Source organism: Oncorhynchus tshawytscha, linkage group LG01, assembly GCF_018296145.1.
Source record: "Oncorhynchus tshawytscha isolate Ot180627B linkage group LG01, Otsh_v2.0, whole genome shotgun sequence".
Taxonomy (NCBI): domain Eukaryota; kingdom Metazoa; phylum Chordata; class Actinopteri; order Salmoniformes; family Salmonidae; genus Oncorhynchus; species Oncorhynchus tshawytscha.
Window position 1 is genome coordinate 75,520,642 of NC_056429.1, and position 14,523 is coordinate 75,535,164.

A 14,523-nucleotide genomic window follows, 5' to 3' on the forward strand; every position below is an offset into this window, starting at 1 on the left:
AAGTGTACCTATGATAAAATGACAGACCTCTACATGCTTTGTAAGTAGGACAACCTGCAAAATCGGCAGTGTATCAAATACTTGTTCTCCCCACTGTATATGCTGTATTCTTTGACAGTCTCTCTCTGGTCATGGTTTTAAACATGATGAAATCTAACATAGGCTAGTATCAACCTTTGATGTGTGGTCATGGAAGCTGTAGGCACAGTGATTTGAGCTTTCTGATTGTCCAGCGCAGTCAGCACACTTGATTTAACCACAGCTCTCCTTGTCCACAAGGCAGACAAACAATATAGGCAAAGTATTCCCCTTTGAACTTGCACCTACCAACAACAGCGCAAGGCTTTATAATTTCTTCAGAAATTTCTGGTGATATTGAAAGGATAGGCGCTTGCAATGATGCGGAAACGCAGTCTGCCCCGCCTCCCGGTACAATTTGTGTGCGCTGTGGTTGGTTGCAGTCTAATTTCTTTACACAGAGGGGGGAGAGAACATGCATCAATTTGCGTGTCCCATGTAATGTAAGCAGTGTCGACGAGTAGAAATCCACTTAGCCCAATGATTGTTTCCCGAACCATTTATTCATTTTTCTTTCGCATACAGTGGATTCAGAAAGTCCCCTTGACTTTTTCCACATTTTGTAACATTACAGCCTTATTCTAAAATGTATTAAATCATTTTCCCCCCTCATCAATTTACACATAAGACCCCAAAATGACAAAAACAGGTTAAGAATTGTTTGCAAATTTAAAAAAATATATATAAAAAAACTGAAATATCACATTTACATAAGTATTCAGACCCTTTACTAAGTACTTTGTTGAAGCACCTTTGGCAGCAATTACAGCCTTGAGTCTTCTCGGGTATGGCGCTACAAGCTTGGCACAGCTGTATTTGGGGAGTTTCTCCCATTCATCTTCTTTCAGGTGTCTCCAGAAATGTTCGATTGAGTTCAAGTCCAGCCTCTGGCTGGGTCACTCAAGGACATTCAGAGACATGTCCCAAAGCTACTCCTGCGTTGTCTTGGCTGGGTGTTTAGGGTCGCTGTCCTGTTGGAAGGTGAACCTCCAGCCCAGTCGGTGGTCCCGAGTGCCCTGGAGCCAGTTATCAAGAACCTCTCTGCCCTTTGCTCTTTTCATCTTTCCCTCTATCCTGACTAGTCTCCCAGTCCCTGCCGCTGAAAAACATCCCTACAGTAAGTATGCTGCCACCACCATTCTTCACCGTAGGGATGGTATTGGCCAGGTGATGAGCAGAGCCTGGTTTCCTCCAGACGTGATGCTTGTCATTCAGGCCAGAGTTCAATTTTCATTTCATCAGACCAGAGAATCTTGCTTCTCATGGTTTGAGAGTTTAGGTGCCTTTTGGCAAACTCCAAGTGGGCTGTCATGTGCCTTTTACCAAAGTGTGGCTTCCATCTGGCCACTCTATCATAAAGGCCTGATTGGTGGAGTGCTGGAGAGATGGTTGTCCTTCTGGAAGGTTCTCCCATCTCCACAGAGGTACTCTGGAGCTCTTTCAGAGTGACCGTATGGGTTCTTGGTCACCTCCCTGACCGAGGCCCTTCTCCCCCGATTGCTCAGTTTGGCCAGGCGTCCAGCTCTAGGAAGAGTCTTGGTGGTTCCAAACTTCTTCCATTTAAGAATGATGGAGGCCACTGTTCTTGGGGCTCTTCAATGCTGCGGAAATGTTTTGGTACCCTTCCCCAGACCTGTGCCACAACACATTCCGTCTCGGAGTTCTGACAATTCCTTCGACCTCATGGCTTGGTTTTTGCACCGTCAACTGTGGGACCTAATCTAAACAGGTGTGTGCACACGCCTTTCCATATTATTTCCAATCAATTGAATTTACCACAGGTGGACCTCATTACATTTCTAAAAACATCAATGATGATTAATGTAAACAAGATGCACATGAGCTCAATTGAGTCTCAGAGCAAAGGGTAAATAATGTATTTGTTTAATACATTTGCTAAAATTTCAAAACCTGTTTTCGCTTTGTCATTACGGGGTATTGTGTGTAGACTGATGAGGAAAAACATTTATTTAAATCAGATTTAAAATAAGGCTGTAACTTAACAAAATGTGGAAAAAGTCAAGGGGTCTGAGTACTTTCCGTATGCATTGTGTGTGTGTATATATATATATATATACAAAAATGAAAAGGAACGTCTTTTTCCGAAAGCTCAAGGTGTTCAAGGAGCCATTTTTGACACTAGCATTTGGGCCATGGCTGTTCCAGATATCTACACAGTACAGGTGACACCCTTTGACACTTATTCCAATAGGATTTTCATCCAACAAACAGCCAAACACACAAAAAAAGTGTCTGGTGCGATTTTTAACCTGCCTAAATGATTTCAACTTGACTCTGTGGAAACTATTTTGAGTCTCATAAAAGTCTAATTTCCAGCTTTGATTTATGGCAGATCTCTGCCATATGAAGATTGACATATTTCATTTTCTTCCAGCAGCCGATATTCCAAATGCCATCGGAGGGCAAATGTGCAGACAGCACATGTTTTCAATTGGCAAGATGGATTAGAGCGATGCGTCATACAGCCATCACACAGGTCATTGATGCACTGTATGACTGGCAATGTCTGTGTCTGTCCACACTAAAATAATCATTTAGACAACATATTTGATTGACAGAAGAACAGGAATACTGGCCAGAAATTAAATGCATTCACTAGCTGTCACAATGCATTTGGCAGGAATGCAAAGGACCCTTGTGTAATATGGAGGTGGGTAAAAGCAAAAACTGGTTTGCCAAACAGAGCCTTTAAATATTGCATCACACAAAAATATTGCTTTTTATTTTTTACTGAGGTTTACACTACAGTGTGGGGAAGAGAGTCATTTTAGCTGGAGAACAGGGCCTAAAGGGTTGAGTTATGAACAGAGTGACTTCCCTCAGAAAATTCTAATTGAGCAAAACCTTAGCAACTACTTCGTCTGATGATTGACTTTGGATGTAAACTTTAAGTACTGTTCCCAGACTTTAATTAAAAAGCTCAAAATCAGACTTTGGGTTGTCAATTTCAGTATATAAAGTACATTCTGTTCCCAAAGCTGTCAGATGTATTATTATTCCCCATATCATGCATGCATTTTAATATCCCTGGTTATAGCAGCAATTAAATCCTCCTCCACATTGTTTACTATAACCAAGTATCTCATTTGCATTTTAGAGGTCATTAGACTCAAGCAGACTGTAGCTGCAATTACCACAGATTACCGCCACCGAATCCACCATGTCATATACTTAGATAACTCGTATCTAAACATTTATCATAATGAGGTGGTACATGTCCAACTAGATAAACACTTCCTGCAGCTGCAATGTACAGTTAAATGTCAAACTGAATACAATTTATGGTAATCATTCACTACTCATTTAGGGCTACTCTTTAATGACAAAAAACAAAACATTGAGCATTTGTTTGTATTCCACCACAGATGTATAATTTATGTAGGCTACACTTTATTATCAAAACTCTTTACGTCGAGAAGATGTGATCAATTGATATGTTTAATAGAGGACTTTGTGTAGATGAGTATAAGTTAATCTAAAAGCATTGCATTGACACAAAATGTGAAGATGGGAAAATTCACAAGAAATGAAAGGTTCCTCTCCACGATGAAACCTCAGCTTTGGCAGCGTCACACACACATACGCAGCAGCATTAAGCTCCTTTGTTCTCCTCCACAACACAAAAGAAGAAGCCAGTAATGGCCGTGTCATGTCTCTGCATGAATAATCTCCTACATCAAATGAGACCAGGACACTCCTTACAATATGCTTTTTATGGTCACTTCCATTGGAAATAGCCCATTGGGCTCCAATAACACCAGAGACCTTGTAAGGAATGCGATCTCCTTGTAAGGAATGCGATCTCCTTGTAAGGAATGCGATCTCCTTGTAAGGAATGCGATCTCCTTGTAAGGAATGCGATCTCCTTGTAAGGAATGCGATCTCCTTGTAAGGAATGCGATCTCCTTGTAAGGAATGCGATCTCCTTGTAAGGAATGCGATCTCCTTGTAAGGAATGCGATCTCCTTGTAAGGAATGCGATCTCCTTGTAAGGAATGCGATCTCCTTGTAAGGAATGCGATCTCCTTGTAAGGAATGCGATCTCCTTGTAAGGAATGCGATCTCCTTGTAAGGAATGCGATCTCCTTGTAAGGAATGCGATCTCCTTGTAAGGAATGCGATCTCCTTGTAAGGAATGCGATCTCATTGAGGTGTGCCACAGGGGAAGACATGTCGCGCTGCATATCTGAAGAGAAATGTGAAGCGTAGACTGAAGCATGGAAATGTAATGTGTATGCACGAGTCGGATGGTATACAAGTACTGGGGTTATACAGATTCCACCAATCTTGCCAAGACAATTGCAAGCACTGGTTTGTGATTTAGGCCTGGTACTGCAGTGGCAACAGCATATTCCAACTATATCTATAGGGTAGTGTTGTCACAATACCAGAATTTTGACTTCGATACTAGGTTTAATATCACAATACAATCACAATACAATCACAATACCACATTAAAAAAGTGCATATTAGCCAAATTCACAGAATAGCACTCGATCCAGACAGAAACTCAACTACTGCTCTCTGTTCAATCATTGGGCATCATTTATTTGATTGGTAAATCTATTGATGAACTGGATGTGGCCAAGGCCTATCCACAATACAGGTGAATGCATATTCAAAAAGGGTGTGTGCATGCATCGAGTTCGAGCTTGTTTTGGCTGATAGGGCCACATGACAAATCAACTTCCCTTCCATTTAGGATTTATTTTAGTGTATTGATCAACATTTGCATAGAAGAGGCAATTATTATTATTTTTTTTAAATGTGCACGCTCTCTTTAAAACAGTAATGATGTCATTCATAAGGCGCGAGGGGGCGGTCCATTGGAGCAGACAGTTCGTTGAGGCAATAGATCATATTTTTGGATACATAAGCGAGACCAAATAATTTAATGAAAAGTTGTGACAATCACCTTTGAAGTCAGCATATTTTACACGAAGTAGTAGGGTATTGAATTGATGTTAGCTTTAGCCAGCAAGCAAAGATGGAAGCTACCGGTATCTTCTTGCATTGTAAGGTGTTCTAGCCTGTATGGACATTGTTTTGCCAAGTTGCAAACAGTAATCAACAGTTTCAACATTTCTACATGCCGCATTACATTATTCAAGTGTGTTAACTTCTGTGCAGCATGAGTTGGGAGCTAACATTATCCAGACTCCCAGTGCAGGCTAGCAATGAGTAAGTGGAGCAGTCCAGGTTGGCGCTATAATAAAAGGGTCGGCTGCGCTGATAGACAGGCTTGATCCGTGTGACATTCCCGAAAGTAACAAAAATTGAGTACCAAACTGTTCTTCATGTTCTAGTATCGAAACGTTTCGGTATACTGTGCAACACTATTATAGATCACATAAATGGGAAACATGAATCAAAGCAAAGCATAGGAAAATGGTCATGGCAAGATTTGTCTCTCTAACTTGGAATAGAACATTGGTCATGTAGCCTGGCCAATACCTGTAATAGCAATCTGCTAATGTTGGATACAAATAAAAACTATATCCAGATAATCAAAAATGTGCACCATGTTTCACAAAGTGAAATAAAATGTCAGTGTGTGCAACCCCAGTGTATTTTTCCACTCCTCTAAAGTAGAACTGCCTCTAGTCAGCCCTCCAGTATGCCATATAGTACTGCCTGCACACATCAGACAGACAACTCCACTCTGGTACACCCACTCCATGCAACCATACACTACTACACACAGTAAGAGGGGGACGGATTTACTAAACACCATTACCAGAGGTCATGGGTTAAGGATTGGAGAACCACTCAACTCTTATTTTTTGTCAATATTGAAGTTCATTATCATGGGGTTGAGGAGAATATTCAGAAAAGCAACCTTTCAACAGAATTATCAAATCTCACAGACGTAACTAGTTCTTTCATGTCCCATGCCCATACAAAGTAGCTTAAGCAGCTTTGGATTCCAAAATAAAAGCATGGTCTCAAACAAACCATCAGTTCTACATTATTCGTCTAGGTACATCATGATATATATATATATATATATATATAGTGTGTGTGTGTGTGTGTGTGTGGTCCACAGCATTATTTCTGTTCTCCGAGATAGAAAGTGAAACACTGAGTCTACAAGTCATTCAGAAGTTCATGAGGGAAAAGGGCATTTAACTATGGAGCGGTCACCTAGCAACACAGATAAGCTAATGTTTTTGGTGCAGAACATGTTGGAATGGATACAAATCTGTTGCATCTCTGACAATGGAATGAGAATAGTTGGGTGGAGATAAAAGTGCTATGCTCTGTCAGACATTTAGGCTACCATTTATTTTTATGTGACCCACAGGTACAATTAACAAATTCCTATAATCAGTTCGTATTTACCTGTAAGCTACAACTCAACAATATATTATATATTTATTAAAAGGTACATAAATACAAAGTATTGACCATTAAGACCATATTAAAGTTAAAGTAATTCAACATTTAATATGTAAACGAAAACATTTCCCTTTACGGGTTCACTCCCCTCTTGCACTTGATTGATAAATTAAGGTCACTAATTAGTAAGGAGCTCCCCTCACCTGGTTGTTTAGGTCTTAATTTAAAGGAAAAACCCACAGACACTCAGCCCTCGATGGAATGAGTGACACCCCTGGTGTAAGTAATCATATCACTTTCCCACTTAAAAAGGAAAAAATAAAAATACATACTACATCATATTCATCATCTCCACCCAACAACAAAAGAAAAAAGGTGCGTTTCTATGTTGTGGGGGGGAAGAGGGAAAGATAAGTGTTTCCAATGACATCAGTGTGCATCATGTGACTTCAACCAATTACGAGTAGGCATTGCCAACTAATTGGTTGCTGATGTCATTGGAAACACTCATCTTCCTCTATCTTTTTCCCACAACATAGAAACGCTCCATTTTCACATATGTTTATGTTGGGGTGGCGGAGAGGACATATGACAAAAAAAAAAAAAAAAAAAAAAAAAAAAAAATTCCTTTTAATAAACCATCTCTCACAGAAGTCCCTGGGGCATATCCATATTACCTCAACAGCAACTTCCAAATGGCCAATTAGGGCCTACTATACCTGTAGCCTACATAAGCACAATAATATAGAGGACATATTTCAAGAGGAATGAGGCTCCATCAGAGGACTAGGCTCTATTCTGTTATCAATCTTTGGGAGAAAAGCCTTGCCATCTAGCCTTAAACACAGTGCTTTTGCTTTCTAAAGGGCCAACCTCAGAGCATCTCTGATCTCAGCTTGGTTTTAACCTCAGCCTGGTCCGTGGAGGGTGAGGAAGGAGGTTTGCAGGAATGACCTACAACTCCTACACAAGTGTACGTTGTCATCCGTTCAAGAAACTCTTTCCCGCCTACTCCTGTCAGCCGGAAAAAGCAATCTAGTCCCACTTCCTCAACCACCCCCACAATCATCTTCTCATCAGACATCCCACTCACTGCTCACTGACATGCAAGCAGGTAATTACTCCATTGCAGGCAAATTACAACACGCTGCAGACATCTAGATTGCTTTGTATATGCATGTATGACTGACCAGACGGTCTGTCCAAAGGCCCTTGACCTTTTTAATGGAATTCTGTTTTGTCCAAAGACATGCTGTAAGACAGGCTATATCAAACAAGCACAATAGCACTTAATGCTAAAATAATATTCATACTAAATGCAGTAATTGTCATTTAGCCAAAGCATGCTGACCATTGTCTTCTAAGATAGTTGAAATCGGAAGTTTACATGCACCTTTGCCAAATACATTTAAAAACTGAGTTTCACAATTCCTGACATTTAATCCAAGTAAAAATTCACTGTCATAGGTCAATTAGGATCACACGTTTATTTTAAGAATGGGAAATGTCAGAATACTGGTAGAGGTTATGATTTATTTCAGCTTTTATTTCATCACATTCCCAGTCGGTCAGACGTAAACATATACTCTATTAGTATTTGGTAGCATTGACTTTAAACTGTTTAACTTGGGTCAAGCGTTGCAGATAGCCTACAACAAGCTTCCCACAATAAATTGGGTGAATTTTGGCCCATTCCTCCTGACAAAGCTGGTGTAACAGTCAGGTTGGTAGGCCTCCTTGCTCACACACACACTTTTTCCAGTTCTGCCCACACATTCTCTATGGGATTGAGGTCAGGGCTTTGTGATGGCCACTCCAATACCTTGACTTTGTTGTCCTTAAGTCATTTTGACAACTTTGGAAGTATGCTTGGGGTCATTGTCCATTTGGAAGACCCATTTGCTACCAAGCTTTAACTTCCAGACTGATGTCTTGAGATGTTGCTTCTATATATCCACATAATTTTCCTCCCTCATGATGCCATCTATTTTGTGAAGTACACCAGTCCCTCCTGCAGCAAAGCACCCCCACAACATGATGCTGCCACCCCCGTGCTTCACGGTTGGGATGGTGTTCTTCGGCTTGCAAGCATACCAGTTTTTCCTCCAAACATAACGATGGTCATTATGGCCAAACAGTTCTATTTTTGTTTTATCAGACCAGAGGACATTTCTCCAAAAAGTATGATCTTTGTCCCCATTTGCAGTTGCAAACCGGTCTGGCTTTTTTATGGCGGTTTTGGAGCAGTGGCTTCTTCCTTGCTGAGCGGCCTTTCAGGTTATGTCGATATAGGACTCGTTTTACTGTGGATATAGATACTTTTGTACCGGTTTCCTCCAGTATCTTCACACAGTCCTTTGCTGTTGTTCTGGGATTGATTTGCACTTTTCGCACCAAAGTACGTTCATCTCTAGGAGACAGAACGTGTCTCCTTCCTGAGTGGTATGACGGCTGCATGGTCCAATGGTGTTTATACTTGCGTATTAATGTTTGTACAGATGAACGTGGTACCTTCAGGCGTTTGGAAATTTCTCCCAAGGATGAACCAGACATGTGGAGGTCTACAATTTTTTTTTCTGAGGTATTGGCTGATTTATTTTTTATTTTCCCATGTTATCAAGCAAAGAGGCATGGAGTTTGAAGGTAGGCCTTGAAATACATCCACAGGTACACCTCCAATTGACTGAAATGAAGCTGCCTATCAGAAGCTTCTAAAGCCATGACATTTTCTAGAATTTTCTAAGCTGTTTCAAGGCACAGTCAACTAAGGGTATGTAAACTTCTGACCCAATGGAATTGTGATAGTGAATGATGTGAAATAATCTGTCTGTAAACAATTGTTGGAAAAATGACTTGTGTCATGCACAAAGTAGATGTCCTAACCAACTTGCCAAAACTATAGTTTGTTAACAAGAAATTTGTGGAGTGTTTGAAAAATGGGTTTTAATGACTCCAACCTAAGTGTATGTAAATTCAACTGTCTGTATTTCATTCATAATGATATACTATACTGCTGCTTACATTTATTTACTGTACCAAATCTTTTATTCAGACTGCCATCTTCTACTATTCAGAGAAAGGCTTGACATTTCAAAACACAGGGCTAGATATCCACTTAGACATTTCAGATCTATTTTCCCCTGTGAGCTAGTGTGATAATGGTATTTTTGAGCACTACAAACGCACCGTTTAATTTACTGCGTTATTCCTATCGATTTTGGCAGCATTGGTGGAGCCCTCCTCCACCTGCTGAGAAGGATTAGCCTGCAGTAAATACAAGCCTTGCCAAATGTATCATTAACCATTGGAGGAAAATTCTATTTAAATGGTGCTCAATTTGCAATAAATGAATAAATGATTGATTAAGTGTTTTAAACATATCCCTCCCTCCATTCTCCAGGGATGTAAGACTTCAAATGATGGGCAGAGTAATCCCAAGAATAATATGGAGTTACTAGTAATACAGCCATAAAGTCCTGTATGAAAAGCTTGTCAGGCTGTGAATCTGTAACAATAAATAACATTTAAACCCATGTCATAGTCTTCAAATTACAACGTTAAATGCCATGTAGTAACTGGCACAGTTGCATTTAAAAATAAATGTTTATGCCAAATAATGGGCCTTACCGCAAGTGCTTTGGACAGTCTTGTACGGAAGTCGTTGAGAACGATGGTGACAATGTCCTGGTGAGGGATGTAGACATAGCCCCCATTCAGGTAGACCTTCCTGGTTCTCACCAGATCCAACGCATCTTGGAAGGGGACCTTGAAATAAAACAGAAAAGGGGGGTATGTACATTCAACATGACTTGCTCATCCTGATGTTTTGCCTCCCAATAGAATATTCATTATCTTAACACAAGGGTGCACTTATGTTCTCGAATATAACCACGTGAGGATTTCACTTTGCAGAAAATGGAAAATTGTTAACTCACTTTGTAAAAGTCTTGGCCTTCAACCGTGGATCCACTGACAGCAAAGCTTGAGGTGATGAGTTTGTCCATCAGGTTTTTCTTCTCATCAATACTAATCTAGAGATTAGGAAAAGGCTTTCAGTGACAGAAACAAGCATATTGACACTTGATAGTATAGCTATCTAGCAGTGTAGTGTTGTTGCATTCTCTTCTCCGGAGTGAGATGAAGACTGCTGTACACTGGCCCATCAATCATGTCCTCTTAGGCCTAAACAAACGAAAGACAATGTGTCCTCGGGCTGTTGATGACCTATCTGACTGCTATGGGTTTCAATCAATAGTGTAAGCAGCAAACACGTGGTAAGGTGAGGGAATGAGAGCTGGGTTGTAATTCTTTAGTTCATAATAGTCCCTCGCTGTTTCAGTCTGTTTTGGTCTGGCATAAATGCCATTGTGGGATATCTTACACTGAAGACCCAGAATGCATCAGAGGTTTTATCACCACAACATATCAGGCTTTAACAATAGCTACATTTCATAATTGGTGTCAGATTTACATGCAAATATTGTATCTGCATAACAATATGCACATTTTCCGACCACAGAGGAAGATCAGCTGTGCCACCAGAGACTCTGTGTTCGCGCCCAGGCTCTGTCATAACCGGCCGCGACCGGGAGGTCCGTGGGGCGACGCACAATTGGCCTAGCGTCGTCCGGGTTAGGGAGGGCTTGGCCGGTAGGGAAATCCTTGTCTCATCGCGCACCAGCGACTCCTATGGCGGGCCGAGCGCAGTGCGCGCTAACCAAGGTTGCCAGGTGCACGGTGTTTCCTCCGACACATTGGTGCGGCTGGCTTCCGGGTTGGATGGCGCGGTGTTAAGAAGCAGTGCGGCTTGGTTGGGTTGTGTATCGGAGGACGCATGACTCTCAACCTTAGTCTCTCCCAAGCCCGTACGGGAGTTATAGCGATGAGACAAGATAGTAGCTACTAAAAACAATTGGATACCACAAAATTGGGGAGAAAAAGGGGTCAAATTAAAAAAATTACTTTTGCGGTTGAATTCCCATATACCGGCCATTAGTGACATTTCTTTTCATCTGACATGTCCTTTACTAGCATAAAAAGGTTGGCTGGAAACCTGGTAACTGTAATAAAAACTTGGATAAATACAGCCAACCATAAGGGCTGACGGAGTTAGAACCTTGTCGCCCATCTCCAAGACATTATCAAAGAAAGGCTTCCCCATGTAGAACCTGCGGCCATAACAAACGCTTTACCACCTGTCACTCAAATAATTCTATCCAGGGCAGAGTATGTGAGTGAAACGAGGAGCGTGCCTAATTTGACTGGATCGTGATTCCCAAAGGCTGGAGGGTGGCCTTCTCGCCCGCTCCAATAGCGCTCGTCACAAGCTCAGGGCATAACCCCCCCAGCATGTATTTGTAGTCTACTTGTGTGCTGCTATAGCCCCTTGCTTTAGCTACTGTCATGGAGGTCTCTAAATATTTTCATAAACTGATAAAAACACACAGGTGCTAAATCAAGGTGACTTACAAAGATCAAGAGAGGGTGCAGTGATGTAGCGAAAAGACACGTATCCCAAAAGCGTGATGGTGTACTTACTCCATGCACATGCTAACAAAAAGGAACAAGGTGGGTAGATGACTAATTGTCATTGTAGCAAAGTATTTATAAGCTAAAAACCTGATCTTTTAAAACATTTTGTTCATTTTTGTTCCATTATCTATACAATAGGCCATCGTTGATTTTGTCCCAATGGGTCTGGCATATTCCCACTTTCAAGGAGCTTTCCGTTTTGATTGGGTTATTTTACCAAAAAACCTTTAGGCCTACCTATAGAACAATTAAAAAACAACTCTGCCCACCCTGGCAAGAGTGGCCCAGTGGCTAAATTGTGATTTTAATGAATGAAGCAAATTTGGAGCAGCAGTTTTTTTCCTGTGAGTGGAGTGGTAGGACAGGACATTGAGCACCTCTCCAAGAGTGATGAGCGGGATTTCCAACTGCTCACGTGCTCTAATCCAGGGACTGTTTGGGAAAATGTTGTACCTATCCCCTTCTGGGCATGTATGTGATGAACAACTTTTGCTTGCCTTTTTCACCTCCCTCGTTGCCATATTGCAATAGTATAAACAATGCTGGTCATGTCAAATTAAATGAAAAGGAGCATGTTCTATACAGTACTGTAAATGTGTACTATTTACTTCCTTGAGTTCAATTGATTTATCTTGCACAAATTTTTATTTATCACAACAAATCTTATGGAACACACCTTGAAGTAAAACCAGATTCAACTTCAAATAGCCCGATTGCAAAAACAACCCTCCAAACAGTGGACATTTTCTGACAAGTATACTACTTTGAGTTGACAGCACCATCTACTGACAGGTCTGAAATATTACCAGAAATATGTCCAAACAGTATCAAGACCAGATTTACTGATAAACTTTGCTAAATATAAATTACACCCAATACTTTATTTTTTCATGCACATCAAAATGTTGCACCAGTGCATACACCAATGGAGGACAGGTTATGCCAATTCCCATCATTATATTGATGCCAGAGCTGTTTTGCTCACATTTGAGAGTAAAATGTGCATTTCCCTCCACAACAACATAAATAGACTCACCGTATGATAGTGAAGATTATTGTATTGCAGAAAATCTTGTATGTTTTTAGAAGGCAGGTCATTGAAGCGATAACGGAAGAGGTCAATCTCTTGCTGGATAAACCACCGTCTGAGATCTTCTCTGCAAGATTAAAAAAGTAATCTTATGTTTGTTCAATTTATATAGTAAGAGAATCACTTGGTATGCTGCGTCACAAATAATTAGGTAGAATACACCCTCCTCTAGGTACAAGTCTATTTGGAGAAAGGGACATTACAGGTTTATTGAAAAGGCTGTGAAGACTTCACTTACGTTTGGCAGTATGCAAGACGGAGAATGAAGTGGGAGATATGGTCCTTTCTTCGCTTCTCATATTCACTGGGCCCAGTTTGAGGTTTCCGGTCATCCTTAGTGGACTTAAAAGGAAAGCATACCAGAACATCAACAGAAAGCATTCTCTATTTCAATATCATTATCAAGGTCTTGATCACCACCAGCAATTCAGTGTTTTCCATTTGACCTTTATTTAACAAGGCAAGTCAATTAAGAACAAATTCTTATTTTCAATGAAGGCCTAGGAACAGTGGGTTAACTGCCTTGTTCAGAGGCAGCACGACAGATTTGACCTTGTCAGCTCGGGGATTCGATCTTGCAACCTTTCGGTTACTAGTCCAACGCTCTAACCACGAGGCTGTTGGTCGACCAAGATGGTTTTTTAGTCGAGCAGTAGCAAATATACAGTGCCATCCAAAAGTAGTCAGACCACTTGACCTTTTCCCACATTTCGTTACAGCCTTATTCTAGAATATATATATATTTTTTATCCTCCGCAGTCCACACACACAACCCCATAATGACAAAGCGAAAACAGGTTTAGACATTTTTGCAAATAAAATACAGAAATACCTTATTTACATAACTTTTCAGACCCTTTGCCGAACAGCTCAGATGCATCCTGTTTCCATTGAGCATCCTTGAGATGTTTCTACATTTTGATTGGAGTCCACCTGTGGTCAATTCAATTGATTGGACAGGATTTGGAAAGGCACACACGTCTATATAAAGCCCCACAGTTGATGGTGCATGTCAGAGTAAAAACCAAGCCATGAGGTTGAAGGAATTGTCCGTAGTGGACCGAGACAGGATTGTGTTGAGGCAAAGATCTGGGAATGGTACCAAAACAAATATTGCAGCAAATACTGCAGCGTTGATGGTCCCTAAGAACAGAGTGGCCTCCATCATTCTTAAATGGAAGAAGTTTGAACCAACAAGACTCTTCCTAGAGCTGGGCCGCCCGGGCAAACTGAGCGATCGGGGGAGAAGGGCCTTGGTCAGGGAGGTGACCAAGAACCCAATGGTCACTGACAGAGCTCTAGAGTTCCTCTGTGGAGATGAGCGAACCTTCCAGAAGGACAACCATCTATGCAGTACTCCACCAATCAGGCCTTCATAGTAGAGTGGCCAGACGGAAGCCACAACTCAAAAACACACATGACAGCCCTCTTGGAGTTTTCTAAAAGGCACCTAAAGACCATGA

The 14,523-nt window shown here is 41.0% G+C and overlaps 1 protein-coding gene across 1 annotated transcript in view; it reads right to left on the reverse strand.

The window, feature by feature from the left end:
• Positions 1-14,523, reverse strand: part of prim2 (DNA primase subunit 2) — a 100,854-nt gene that overhangs the window by 81,046 nt on the left and 5,285 nt on the right. Inside the window, exons 4-7 of the mRNA XM_024430266.2 lie at positions 13,299-13,402; positions 13,007-13,127; positions 10,374-10,469; positions 10,066-10,203 (exon numbers count right to left, since the gene is read on the reverse strand). Coding sequence (XP_024286034.1) covers positions 10,066-10,203; positions 10,374-10,469; positions 13,007-13,127; positions 13,299-13,402 — 459 coding nt within the window. The remainder of the gene's footprint in view (positions 1-10,065; positions 10,204-10,373; positions 10,470-13,006; positions 13,128-13,298; positions 13,403-14,523) is intronic.